Source organism: Anguilla anguilla, chromosome 1 (assembly GCF_013347855.1).
Source record: "Anguilla anguilla isolate fAngAng1 chromosome 1, fAngAng1.pri, whole genome shotgun sequence".
Taxonomy (NCBI): Eukaryota; Metazoa; Chordata; class Actinopteri; order Anguilliformes; family Anguillidae; genus Anguilla; species Anguilla anguilla.
The window spans coordinates 2,629,532-2,644,452 of record NC_049201.1 but is presented as its reverse complement, the minus strand read 5'-3'; the positions used below and the strand labels follow the sequence as shown (position 1 = coordinate 2,644,452).

At 46.8% G+C, this 14,921-nt stretch overlaps 1 protein-coding gene across 2 annotated transcripts in view; it reads right to left on the bottom strand.

Moving 5' to 3' along the window:
• Positions 1–6,306: 6,306 nt before the first annotated feature.
• stk40 (serine/threonine kinase 40) overlaps positions 6,307–14,921 on the bottom strand; it is a 31,055-nt gene continuing 22,440 nt past the window's right edge. The window contains exons 9-12 of one of the 2 annotated variants that reach the window (XM_035430622.1): positions 14,067–14,186; positions 13,176–13,260; positions 11,514–11,728; positions 6,307–6,340 (exon numbers count right to left, since the gene is read on the bottom strand). In XM_035430622.1, the coding sequence (XP_035286513.1) occupies positions 6,322–6,340; positions 11,514–11,728; positions 13,176–13,260; positions 14,067–14,186 (439 nt within the window). In that variant the 3' untranslated portion in view covers positions 6,307–6,321. Of the gene's footprint in view, positions 6,341–11,459; positions 11,729–13,175; positions 13,261–14,066; positions 14,187–14,921 lie in introns of those variants that run through there. The other variant, XM_035430619.1, reaches the window with a different exon arrangement.

Genomic DNA, 14,921 nt, shown 5'->3' with positions numbered 1-14,921 from the left:
AATGGGGGGAAAAAACAAACACAAAGTGGCGCCTAGCTATAAATTAAAGAAGAAAAAAAAAACGATAGAAAGATATTCTTAGATTGTGAAATTACAGGGCTCTTTGCACATTTAATTAACATTACGGCAGACATTTTTATCCAGAGCGACCTGCACAGACTGCATTCTTTATACATAAAAAAAATAAAATAAAATTTATATTTCTGGGTGTTTACTGAAACAGTGAAGGTTCAGTACTGCGTTTGAAGGTACAACAGCCGTCCCCCCCCCCCCCCGACTCCCATGGAATGAAACTCGCAGCCACAGAGTTGCAAGCCAACCCTTAACCATTATACGATGCTGCCCCTCCCACGTGCTTAAATAGAAAGGCTTTTCAGAAGCCAGCTTCTGAACTTTTAAGTACCATATAATAGCATTGTTTGCATCACATCTGTGTTAGTCATACGCTTAACATTTTAATTGCAGGGGTTTATGGGTTTATTCTGTTGCAAAAAAAATACACAGGTATTCCCACTAATTTTTCTCAAGATTGTCAGCTAGAACCCGATAATTTTAAGCCCTTGGTGATTTCCCCCTCAAGAATACAACATAAAACAAACAAGATAGTGCTGTTTAAATAATGAAAAGTTAGAGCCTAGTTAGAGTTAGTTTCCGCCTGGAATCGGATCAGATTTGAAGAACAGTATGAAAACGCTAACACCAAAAACAGTTAAATAATTATTTAAAGAGCCCAATTGCATTTTTCTAGATTAATTTAAAATAAAATACACAGTATGTATTCTCACCAGTGTTAAAACGAAAGCTCTACTATTATATTCTCTGTGGTACCCAGCAGTGTTTTTTCCATTCAGCCAGCATTTCAAGGGTTAAATCGCTGCGAGTGACCACTGTAGTAATTTACCCAGATTTTGTTAACAGGAAACGTAAGTCTGGTTTTTGTCACTGCCGATCTCTTGATGAGTTCAAAGCTGTTGAAGACAGGTGTTTTAGCTCTTTCAGAACGTTTTTCTCTACACTGAACACAAAACATGTTTGGATCGTCGGTTTAGTTCCAGTGTCCCCAGTTTCAGTAATTAAGACTCCACTTATCTCACCTGTCAGTCTATAATTTTTGTTTTAAAAAAAAGAAAAGAAAAAAGGAAACATTTACAAAAGCAACCTTTTTCTAAAGCACATTGTAGAAAAGACTGCATTAGTTGGTCTGACTGATTAAACGATCTTGGATGTGAAAATGAAACATTTATAATTATTCACGGTATGAGGAGATATTTCTGACATATTGTTACCATAAGAGGGTAAATAATCCCCCGACAGACATTAAAAGTGTCTAAATAAGAGCTTTGAACAACTCATTAAGGTTTAGGGGTTACATGGAAACCAGCAAACGCAAGCAGTTTCCCTCTGGGCCTTGTTTGGGAATACTGCTCCAATGGGCCTGCGTGTGACTGAGACCAGCTGAACCCCCCCCCCCCCCCATTTCTGTGCCCTTTCTCACAGATTTGTCAGTGTGTGTGTGTGTGTGTGTGTGTCATTTCTGAGCCCTCTCTCACAGATGTGTGCTTGTAAGTACTCTGACCACTCAGAGTCCCCCCAGAGATTTACATAACTGCATTCTTACCCAGCACACTGTGGAACTGCAGGGGAGGATGTATGTACAAAGGCATTCATACCAGCCTGTAACATATCACACACTGACAGCTCGGCATTCCCCCCTCCGACCACCAGGGGGCCCCGCTGCATTTCCGGAACAGCGGTATGCAGCCGCGACAGGAGGGTGAGGCTTCATGAATACCACACTGGGAGGAGCAACATGGAGTTGTCAATAACTGGCACTTTGCAACCAATCAAAAAGAACCGTGTCCTGCTAATAAAGACAATGATTGGTTCAAAATTTGTGAGTCACTAATATTGAGTACTATCCCTACCTTTCTTTTTTTTTTTTTTGCTTTCATAAGGACTTATTCATCTGACAAGGCCAGCACATGACAATGACAACCCCGGCTCCTAATTATTTAATTAGCATGATCATTTATTTAATCTGACTTAATCTTTTTTTGACTTGTTAGGTCAAGCACTACGGCTGCGAACCGTACAACCTTGCTGCAGTGATGTGAAGCAGCACTGGCAGTTTACTACAGCTGTTTGGAGAACTGAGACAGAGTAATGGGTTGGAACAGAAAGCAGCGTACACACACAGCCGCCCCCCCCCCCCCCCCCCAACCCCAGACTGGAGCACCCCTGCAGACTGTCTGACATAACCACCAAGAGACATTCTGTCCTCACCATGGCAACCAGGTCTGCTTCACTTCAAATGGACTGGGAGGCAGTGGGGGGTTGGGGGTTGGGTGGATTTTTTTTTTTTTTTTTTTGGGGGGGGGTGGGGGAGGCACAGTGGTTTGATTTTTCAACCACAGAACATTATGTTCACCCTAATTTAAGCCACTGAAACAGTCGTCTTGGTGCATCGACTGGGGTGCAAATAATAAAACAAAGAAGTGGTTCCCATTCAAAGGGGATTCATCATGGGGTCAGCTGCAGCATGCTTAGCTGAGGTTTAAACCTGGGGTTCAAACCCCAAGACCACAGCGCTGCAGTACAAACTGGAACAGCTATCCATGTTAAAATACGGATTAGCGGTTCCAGTTCGGATGCAGTTCTGTGGTTTAGGGGGTTTAAGCCTGAGGTTTAAACTCCAGCTGAGCATGACTTATTCGTAATTCGCAATGACTTTCGTAAATATTTATTGAGCATAAGGGAAGAAACCAGCACGAGCATTTCGGCTGTGGCCTTCTTCAGAGGCCGTTCCCAAAAGGGCTTTTCTGCTCTGGTTCTCCTTTCTCCGAAAAAAACAACTAGCCAATGAGTCGCCTCCCTTCAACCTGGGGGTCCAATCGCCTTTGCTTATCCGTGTGTTTACACTGCGCTCAATGCAGTCAAATGACTCAACCAAGAGAAACGCAATAAACAACGTTTTCTTTGGGTGAACAGCAGCGCCATTGAGTCCCTACAAAACCTACAATTTGCATTCAGTCAACCCTTTTCACTGAAAGCAGGGAGGACCGGTTTGAGAGTCATTCAGAATTACACGCAGTTAAAAAGTACAACGATCAAAGAAAAAAAGTTTGGTGGCGTGCGCTTAAATCTGAATTCACCCGGGTCAGCAAAAATCCACTGACGTCTCTGTAGGGGTTTGCACCCAAGTCAGTTCTCTTACCTTATAGAGGCTTTAAGCAGGATGTGGCCAACCAGTGCTCTCTGCAGTGCATTCTGGGATATTTATGGGGGCCCATCTTTACGCATTGATTATGTGGCTGTCTCAGTTCAGAATCCCTGTAGTCAGAGAGTATAAACACAGTGAGCTGAGCGATGTGTCTGCATCTCTCCATACTCTTCATTTAGAGTGATTTTAGTAAGGCAAGCAACACTGAGGATATGTGACTCGTTTGAATAACGTCTGTCCTAAAACATTTCAGTTATGGAACTTTGGATCTCTCTCACACCGAGACGTGACCCACACAGCAAGCAAATCCGGACTGGATCTGGTTTCAGATCGCCAGCAAATCCGGACTGGATCCGGATGACGGTCGGTCTGCAGATCTGGGCAGGACCTGGTCCAGAGCCGAACGAACGCAACATTCAGAGTCTGGGTCAGAGGTCATAATAAAGAGCGGGATCTGTGCCAGAACCGGAACGCTTACGGTCCAGATCCAGGTCCGCCCCTGGGCTTGTTTTGGGCCCGGTGCGTGTGGAGGCCGGGCCCGGTCCGTGTTACGGATCCAGGCTGGACGTTGCTATGGACTCGGGCCGGATCCAGGCCAGACATATTTTTCGTATCAGGGAACTCTTACACATAATATCCATCACGTGTGCGCAAAAAAATGCGAAAGAATTGCAACACAGGAGCTTTTCACATGTCTTGCAGAAGTTGCATGGGAGCACACTGCTAGCTAACATTAGCGACATTGTTCTAGCGCCTGTTGGGCGCAGCTGTCCCCCCCCCCTTACGAAACATGCTGGGAGGGAGGGAGGGGCAGCCCCAGCAGACTGCACTGAATGCAGGCGAAGGGGGGGGGTGGGGGTCAGCCCCAGCGGACTGCAGATGACCTCACTACAGGTCCCGCGAGCTCGGGCATGGCTACGCAGCGCATTAGCGCCTCAAGCCGTATCCACAACACATCCGTGCCGTTGCTGGGAGACGGGCTGTGGTGGGATTACGCAGTGCTTGCCGTTGGGACGGGCTCGGCGTCCAGCGGTGACGTCCTTCTGAGACTGCAGCCTCACCCAGGGTCAGCGACCTCCATTAGAGGCACCCCTCGTCTGTGCGCACTAACCGTACGTGGCCACCAGGGGGAGCACCAGCACCAGCTTTACTCTCAAAGCAGGTCCTGTGGAGCTGCAAGGTCACCTGGTTTCACTTCAGCAACCAATTAAGGCCCAAAAAAATGAAAAACAGGCATTTTGAGGTGGTCAGCTGCTTTAATCGATCACTGATGTGCTGAGTAACCACAAAAGCCAGCAGGCCCCGGCCAGCGTGTGTAGTATTATGGCTAAGTCTTGTAACCTAAAGGTTGCAGGTTCTATTCCTCGTTAGGACACTGCCGTTGTAACCTGGAGCAAGGTAACCTACATTGCTCCAGTATATATCCAGCTGTATAACTGGATGCAATGTAAATTGCTCTGGATTAGAGCGTCTGCTAAATGCCTGTAAGGTAATGTAATGTAATGTTTGCTCCCCAGTATTGGGCCCTGAGGTTGGTCTGCACTCCACACAACACTGGGAAAACCCAACGGAGTACAGCGTGGTCCTGTGGTTCTGAAACGTCCGCTCCCCAGCACACTGCAGTCAAACGCAGCCAGAGCACATCACAGAGGCTTCGGTGTTCCGCGGCGCAAACTTCACGCACACTCGGCTGCAGGCACCATTGACAGGTGACCGGGGAAACCCAGGTACGCTGCCTAGCAACCAACCAGTTGGGTAGGGAGAGCTGTTGATCGAGAGCGGGTCAGGAAAACGGATAGATCAGACCCACGGACTCCTCTGGCCTCACACCGAGAGAGAAATCCATCACGCATTCTTTCTCACAGTAACGCCGCGCTGAACTTTCCGGAACTTTCCGTGGCCTCTGGAAGCAAACTGTGACTCCGGGGGGGGGGGGGGGGGGGCTGGCCAAGGTGACCAGCTGTTTGATTTTTAAAACAAAACAAAACAAAAAGGAAAAACTCCTGACTCGTCCAGAAACACGCTGTGACAGATCGACCCGAAGCACACACAAGTCATGAGAATACTGTGCCTTTCGTTAAAAAGATAATGTCCGTGCGCTGCTAAATGCTCCCAAGAAGAAAAGAAAGGTTCAAAAAAAAAACCTTCTCCGCCAGGAAACCAGAATGATAGAAATGAGCGGTTTATGCTTTTATTGCATCAAGACGAGCCGAAAAAGGCAAGAGCTCTCGCAAAATAAGTCTCTTCTTTCCAGCCTAAAGGGACCAAAGTAAAGAGACTTTTGAGATCAAACTGGTGACTTTTTCCCTTCGAAATGCCAGTGATTCTGTGTCTCATAGTAGGAAGGCATCAGAGTCTGTTCCTCTGACTAACGCTGATCTGGGGGACATGTTCACACCACAGTTCAGAAATCAAACCCAGGGCCACAAGCTTTATATCCTTCCCCTCTCTCTCTCGCCCACCACGCAAGCTAGTCGAAACATGAAACAACCTCTTTTTATTCTAATTATTTTTGTGTTTCTTCACAGTGAGCCCGTGGACTGCTCCTCGAGCGAATAATTGCACCAAATCATTCAATTGCCTCCCCTTCCCTCCCCCCGAACACCTCGCCTGAGCAATTCGTTGAAGTCACAGATAATCTTTAGGAGACAGCTTGTGCCCTGGGAGGTATGACATCACCTGTTCATTTACCTGTGACATGTAAGAGAGAGGAGATAAAAAGGCTGAAGAGGCTCCTTTTACCGCTGCTGTCAGGAGCTCAACAGAAAACCCGTCAGACTGGCACGGGTGTGACAGATGGAAATGAGATGCCTGCAAGGGTTACGTTTTTCCAGAATAAGAAACAGGATCTAACATAACCAAACCTGATAGAACATTACCCAATCAGAATTGCGTTTTGCATAAATGTCATTCATACAGCTGGATAATTACTGAACCATAGTAGGTTCCGTACCATTCACTCAAGGCTGCAATGGCTGTGCCTCACCTGGGAATTGAACCAGCAACCTCCCAAGTCACAACTCCCTCTTCTCCAAACATTGTACGGCGCCATTTCTGTTCCCAAACATTCATCAGCTGGTTTTGTAGTCCGCAAATATAAATCACTTTATATTTGGAGTTCTGAAAGGAGTGTCCTGCATTTCCCATTAAGAAAAAAAAAAAAAAAAAAAGGATTGAGAACCTGCTTCTTAGGATGGTGCCCCACCTGCTGGAGAGAAAGGGGAAATGCACCGTTTTATAATGGACAACAAAATTGCCGGCAGCCTAACAACTGGGGTGACTCAGTAGATTGTCTGGAGCAGCCCCGCGAGATGCTGAAAGTGTCAAGGCAACTTCTCTTTTTAAATCAATCGGTCAACCCCGAATAAGAATGACTCCCCTGTGCTCTCCCTGCGAAATTGCATGAATGGCTTTTTATTCATTCAGAATTCCTACAACATGACGTCCATGAAGGTTTTTTATTTTTGGGGCGGGGGGGGGGGGGGGGGGGGGGGGTTCTTGTGGGTAATGCATTTGTTATGCCATCACATTTAATCTTACATACCACAGATCCAAATTAGCTGTACATCCTGTTCTGATGCCAGTATTAGTATTAGTTCCCTGTCCTTATTGAAATTATTCACATACCAACTTGTTGAAATTAGTGGATGACTTTTCATGTCCATTGATTACTGAATGTACAAAGCTATCAAATTTCACATATCAGTGTGCATTTAAAAAATAAAAATAAAAAATTAAGCATTAAAAACCGTTGATTAAGGCCACAGTGAAGAAGGGTCTCATACAGTCAGACCAGAATAAACATTTTCAAAAATAATAAAATAAAAAACCAATTCCAGCATTTCCATATGAAAGTTTTATTATTGCTGTCATGCATGTAGAGATCTGATGAAGTACAAAAATATGTCTTTTATACAAATTTGTTTCATCTCTATACAATTACCCAGGTTCTTCTGAGATACTTGTTCAAACAAGCAGCTTTCTCCACCTCAAAAATCTCAATTTCTGCCTTCCAACAATCTTTTTTTTTTCTTCCAAATCTCTTCCAACACCATGATCCTTTTTCCAGTTTAAACAAAACATTAGGCATATCAAATACTGATACACTGCAAAACAATCACACGTTCTCACCACAGGAGCATTTCTATTAAAACACCAAAGAATGGAATTAATTAATTCTTCCTTTTTCATCCCCAAAGAAAAAAAAACAAAAACAAAACATGCAGCTTTTGTTCTCCTTAAATATTATGATTTATATTTCCAGAACATAATTTAAGAAAAACAAAATTTGTGAACCAACGTGAGGGAAAAAAGCAGGCACTGCAGTTTGTCTTTTTTCCTATAATGAGAAAATACGATATTTTTTTGCAGCGTATTTTTATAGACCGTTAACTAAAAGCACTTTGAACACCAATACTGTCCCATTTTCTGGTTTCACCTTGGTGATTTTTTCAAGCGTTCGTGGCAAACCTCGCCTGTCAAAAGCATGCACAGATCATATCTCATAACACAGAGCTTAATGACACACAATAGTCATGCTGTAAATGTGCTTTTTCCACCCTACATCCGCAGTCTTCGTGGTGAGGGGGGCCGTTTTAGACACTGAAACGAGACAAAAAAATGAACCAAAAAAAAAAGACTGGACTGCCTTCAGTTATGGGGACAGATCATACTTCTACGTTGACGATGACGTCATAAACCGACACAAATACGACGGCGGAATGCGGCGCGCGCGCGAGCCTCCCCATCCGAGGTTCGCGAGGAGACGGAGCGGCTCGGCTACGGCCGGTGAAGTTTGAGTCATGAATTTAAAACTAATTAACGCCAAAAACAGGACGACAAATCGACCCGGAAAAACGAGGCCTGCTCTGCGTAGACTACAGTGGCTTCTGACAGACAACCGACACAGAGACCTCGATTTCACGTTTTAAACTACAATACTGCTTAACACTCAACTCTGGAGATTCACATTGCGGTTAGAGAAAGCTAACGTTTTTACACACGGTGGCGGGACTACTACCGCAGCCGGAGGGCGCAAGGACAGCCACAGAGCTGGGTATCCGTGATATTTTTTTTTTACAAGATGGCAGCTCAATGCTTTGCACTAGACATAACCACAGCTGTGGTGATCTTTACACATAGACAACACTTAGCGCAGCTTCGTATGAATCCGGTATTTTAATTTTTTTAAACACAGAATTACTCCTATAAATCATTCTAAATGTGCAGAATTTACTTTAAAAAAATAGACCTATGCAAAAAAGTTTGTCTTACTATTAGTGTAGCTTAATTAACCACTGGTTTGTGGCGACCAAATTTTCAATAAAACAATCAACAAAAGATGAGGACAAAACAAAATCTTCTTCATTGAAGATAAGAGAAAGAAAGAAATCACAGCAAAAGAAGGTTATGATGTTAAAGTGGGACTGAAACCAGGGGGGTTGGGGGGGGGGGTGCTGAGGAGAAGCGAATAAATAACAATCATGTACAATTTAAAGAAATGCAAATACAGAGGGAAAATTAATAACAGAAGAATAATTTCTATAACTGATAAATATTCTCACTAATGCGATTTGTCAGTCTTGATGCTTTTTCACTGGAGCTGAGAAGGTTGTGTGTGGCAGAGGTTGGGGGGGGGGGAGGTTAATGGGGGCATTTATTTTGGAGGAGTGGCTCTTATAGAGAGCTTCTCAAAGTCTCTGTACTCTGCATGGGCGGGGTGTCAAAAAGGTGTCACCTTAAAAACACGGAAAAAATTTGAAAACTGAGCACCTAAATTCAACCAATCAAAAGCGCGCTGCCACAAACAAGACACACCCACAGCAGCCTACTGTCCGAGAGACGAGCCCGCACTAGCATAAGGGTGCGATACGAACGCACAACAGTTGAGCTAAGGTCGTGTCCGCCACAGGAAATAGTTTATCGCACGGCAAGAAGGGCACAGCTTTTTATTCCTAGAGCGGCCTACCAAACAGGTCTAGCACTAATTCACGAGTGGTACTTATTCATTTTTTTCTTCCCTACGAAGTTGGCCCAAATGGGGCGGACAAGCACCCCTGTCCAGAACCAGGGCCAGAGGCCTAGGGATTTTAAAACGCTCCGTGGTCTGTTTGAAAGACCGGTAAATGCGGGAACTTGAAGGAATGAGGGTTTTCTTTTTTTGTTTTTGTTTTAGCTTCCTGTCCAACATGGCTGCCCAGCTATGAAGACCTAGTCGCTCTACAGAGACCGCTACGGTCCTGATAACATTGCAGATGGGCCCTGATGCAGGCACACCTTTCCCTGTTCAGCCTATGATGTGCAGGGCCTGTGCAGATTCAGAAAAACACCCGGGTTTGGGATGTGTGCAGGGGTGTGGGGTTTTTTTGGCATTGGGGGGGGGGGGGGGGGGGGTAGAGCACTGCTGTCGAACAGAATCACCCCCAAATTTGAACGCCCCACAGAGCACCACAGGGCACACAAACAACGAAAGCACCACTGACATTTTTACACAGGGCCTGACGGGCTATGCATTCACATTTAGTTACACATCACACCGGTACCATGGCGATATGCACAGTTTGAGGGAGAGAACACAGATTTTTTTTTTAAAAGAGAGAGAGGAGGGAGATGGTTTCCTTGGCAAACTACAACTTTAAAGAAACTCCATATTTGGCTATAAATATTAAAATATGTATATATATATATACCTGAAAAAAACAAAATTCTCATGCTGGCTGATTATAATAAAAACAGTACAGGGGACAGAAACAGCCCAAACACACGTCAGACAAGAGAAGCGTGTGAATAACCGATCAGGCCTGGGTGGGGGGGGGGGGGGCAGGGGACGGGGGACTACTCCTGTAACCCTCCAAACCCCAAACCGGGCCATGAAAAAAAACCTGCCTTTTCTGTCCTCGTTGAGTGGGTGAAATTAGCTGCCAGAAATGCTAAATGATCAAAATTGAAACACACCTTGAAATACAGAAATGAAAAATCCAAAAAAAAGAAAAGGAAAAAGAACGTGCTTTCTGCAATATTTCAGTTACCAGAAGTTGTCAGAGGCCAGAACGAGAATCTGCATTTTTAAAAATGTGGAGGGGGGAGAGAGGAAACAAAATGCTACCTTTGAATTAAGGGGGGACGGGCAAAGCTTATTCAAATTTGGTGGAGAAACTCCACCCCACATTAATACACCAAAAAAAAAAAACAGAAAAAATAGGAAAGGTAATGCTTCTCCACCACACCAGGGGGCGCCATCACCCCCATGACTCACCAATCTTTTTTTGTTTGTTTTTTGTTTGTTTTTTAAAGAAAAGGGCTGTTGGGTGGGGAAAGGAGACAGAGGTAGTTTTGAAGTCGTAGTTACAGAACAAATACAGATCCTTTTGGTTGAGAAGAAAGAAGGGGGGAAAAAAGCTTCAGGCTCGTGGCAGTAATGATGTCCGTGGTCATGTGGTCTGAGGGTCATTGGTGGGGTGGGGGGTGCGCGTGTGCTGAGGGGGGGGGAGGGGGTTGCTACATGATTCCAACGCGGAACACCGTATTGCTCTTGGCGACCAGGTGTGTGTGTGTGTGTGAGAGTGAGTGTATGTGTGTGTGTGAGTGAGTGTATGTGTGAGTGAGTGTGTGTGTGTGTGTGTGTGTGAGTGAGTGTATGTGCAGGGGTCGGGGTGGGAGGTTGAAGTTTTGGGATTTAGGTGAGTGGGGGTGGGGGGGGGGGGTGGAGGGCCTCAGTCCAGTTCCCAAACAGCAGCTGGTAGAAGGGGTGGGGGGGGGGGCTGGGGGGGGGGGGGGGGTCAGGACCAGTGACCATAAGCAGGAGTGGAAAGGGGGAATGAGGGGGGGCGGGAGAGTTGGGGTGGGGATGAGAGCCCCATGAGGTTCAGACCCTCCCCCCCCCCCATCAAAACTCTCCCACTGCCCCCAGTCCAGAGTCTTCTTCCTCTGTTAGCACTGAGCTTAAATTCTGTCCTTGTGTGTGTGTGTGTGCACGCGTGTTTGTATGTGTGTGTGTGCATGTGTGAGAGTGTGTGTGTGTACACGTGTGTGTGTACGCGTGTGGGTGTGTGTTTGTGTACGTGTGTGTGTGTGTACGGTGTTAAGAGTCCCACGGGTACCCCCTCCATGACCCCGCCCCCCTCCATCCCAGCCTATTGGCTATGTCCTTGCTTGGGGGCGGGGCAGAGCTGAGCTGAGCTATGCTGCTGAGGTTGGGCTGAGTTTGTGAGTTTTAGTTTTTTCTGGGGGGTGGAGGACGGGGGGGGGGGGGGGGGCGGGGTGTGGCGGCTCCCCTCAGACCCCGCCCACCTACTTCCTGAGGAAGCGCTGAGCCAGCACGGCGGCGTCCAGCGGGCTGACGGGCTGGGCGTCGTGTCCGAGGCGGCGGACCGGCGGGATGTTGCCGAAGTGGCGCTGGCTGAGGAAGCCCTTGGCCTCGTGGATAGTGTTCTTCTCCTCTGCCAGCAGCAGCTGCTGCCGCATGTAGTTCTCAAACTCGTACTGAGAGGACTCCTCCGTCACCTTCGCCTGGACACACACACACACACACCGCGCACGCACGCACACATGCACACACCACACACCGCGCACGAACGCACACACACGCACACACACACACAAAAGACAAAGAGGCATACATCCTTTAGTTCAAGTTCACTAATGACCAATCACAGGGGGGCTTTAAACATTCAGACCAATCAATAGACAGGTCTCAATTAAATTCAGCCCAGTAAATGAACACATGGGAGATGCGGTTTAAGTAGTGGCGTGCGCAGGCTTTAACACAGTTAAGAGACGCAGGCTACGGTGTGGTGGGGAGGCTCTGCGAGTGGGGCAGTGGATCCCCCCCCCGCCCCCCCCAAATCCCCCCCCCCTCCTCCGAGGCGAACACCCGCGTAACACGCTCAATTTCCACCCTGGGGCGTGACCGGGGATGCCCGGGCTTCAGCCAATTAAAACTCTCGTCTCCTAACGCACGAGGAATTAGTGTCACGCGCGATTTCCACGAGTCGGCCTGACGACTGAAAGGACGCTGGGGCGGGGAGCGAGCTCAGGGAAAATCCCATTTCCTCCCGCAGTCACAGCGATGAAGACGTCTTAGTGTCATCGTCCCAGAGAAAGAGCCAAAATCATCATTTTGAATAGTTATACACAAAAAGCCAAAGAAAATATTATTTAACATATTTACGCCAAATTTATTCAGTTAAGTACTAATCATTAGTATAATTATTTTTTTAAATTAATAAAACCAGCCTCTACTGGAGGATTTGTGATTGGTCTTTTGGAGGCGAAGTTGCTCAGTTCGAAAGGTGATTTCCATATGGACCAGTGGATATGTAAATATTCATACGCGCTGTGTAAGATCTGCGGCTTTCATATTCAGAAATGACCCACATCACATCAAAAGCAAATTTCAATATTTTCCAGTTAAGAATATGGGAAAGGTTAAGTATGATTCGCTATATTCCGATGAAAACATTTTATACAGGGTACAAAATAAAACACTGGCAAAAGGCCTTTAAACATGCAAAGAAAAGCACTACACTGATTCACCACAGGGTGGCGCTGGAGGGGTCACTTTTATATAACAGCTGACAGGGCACTGAGAGCTGGACTGTGCTTTGAGCTGGAGAGAGGAAGAGTCAGATTTCAGGGTTGGCTCTGCAGTGAAGTGTCAATCACTGAACTGTGTGAACCAATCAGAAGACTTTGCTCTCCGGAGCAGAGCAAAAACTCTTCAAATCAGCTAGTCGCTAACGAGGCACAATGTCTCCGCCCATTTCTGGGGTCATGAACCCCTCACTCTCCCGGTCTCTACTACTGTGAACCAGCTTCCCCTGGAAACACTGATCTGAGGTCAGCTCAGAGCTGAGGGGGGCAGTTTTGCGGCTGATCCTGTCAGACCCACTTACTGACCCCAGATCAGTCTTTCCGGAAGAGGGGGGGGGGGGGGGGGCATGTCCCTTTGTCTCACCTCCTGTAGATGCTCCGGGTGGTTGACCTGGTCGTCGATGTCTGGCACCACCTGCAGGGGACCACTGAGAGAGGAGACGGACTGCCTGTGGAACGGAACAGGCCCGGGTCAGAACCACACACTACAGACCGGGTCAGAACCACACACCACAGACTCAACCTCCACCGCACACTACAGACCGGGTCAGAACCACACACCACAGACCGTGTCAGAACCACACACTACAGACCGGGTCAGAACCACACACTACAGACCGTGTCAGAGCCACACACCACAGACTCAACCTCCACCACACACTACAGACCGGGTCAAAACCACACATTACAGACCGGGTCAGAACCACACACCACAGACTCAACCTCCACCACACACTACAGACCGTGTCAGAACCACACACCACAGACTCAACCTCCACCACACACTACAGACGGGTCAGAACCACACACTACAGACCGGGTCAGAACATCGACCTCCACCACACACTTACTACATAATGACGGCAGGAACTGGGTTTAGAGCTCAGAGGTTACAAGTTTGACTCCAAGGTGGTGCAATGCCTCCTTACCCATAAGAAAACCCGACTACGACAGTAACAAAAATAAAAATGATGCATCGTACAACAAACAAAAGCCGACCTATGATAAATCGTTCTGGATAAAACAACCTCCTAAGTGCAGAACAAAATAGAGGAATCCCTGTGGGAATATGTCACTGGTATTTATTTGGGGGTGTTTCTCCTTAAAGGCCTTTTATAAGTGACTGTATTGTTGATGATGGGCTGTTCAGCTTCCTGTTGTTGTTTTTGTTTTATTAAGATTTGAACTGAAATGACCAGTAAGCCTGGCGCAGACCCTTGCGCAGACCGGCGCATCCACCAGAGGGCGCCCTCACCAGGAGGCGATGATGCCGCTGAGGGACTCCAGCACCTCGGCTGCAGTCAGTCTCTGCTGAGGATCCAGGACCAGAAGCTTCCGGATCAGGCACACGGTGTTCTCCGACACACGCCCGTCCCTGTGGGGGGAGGGGGGGGGGGGCAGAGGGGGAACAGGGAGAGCAGCAGGTGTCAGGAACCTTCTGGAAACGATACAGAACCACAAGAGCGGCTGAGACAATAGGACAGGGAATTTGACTTTTATTCTGACCGGTATAAGTACTCTGGAATGCTATAGGTTAGAGGGTATAGAGTATAGGGGTATAGTATAGAAGCGGTATACGTACTCTGGAATGCTGTAGGATAGAGAGTATAGAGTATAGGTGGTATAGTATAGGAGCGGTATACATACTCTGGAATGCTGCAGGTTAGAGGGTATAGAGTATAGGGGTATAGTGCAGAAGCGGTATACGTACTCTGGAATGCTGTAGGTTAGAGAGTATAGAATATAGGTGGTATAGTATAGGAGCGGTATACGTACTCTGGAATGCTGTAGGTTAGTGAGTATAGAGTACAGGTGGTATAGTACATGAGCGGTATACGTACTCTGGAATGCTGCAGGTTAGAGGGTATAGAGTATAGGGGTATAGTGCAGAAGCGGTATACATACTCTGGAATGCTGCAGGTTAGAGAGTATAGAGTATAGGTGGTATAGTGTAGGAGCGGTATACATACTCTGGAATGCTGCAGGTTAGAGGGTATAGAGTATAGGGGTATAGTATAGAAGCGGTATACGTACTCTGGAATGCTGTAGGTTAGAGAGTATAGAGTATAGGGGTATAGTGCAGAAGCGGTATACGTACTCTGGAATGCTG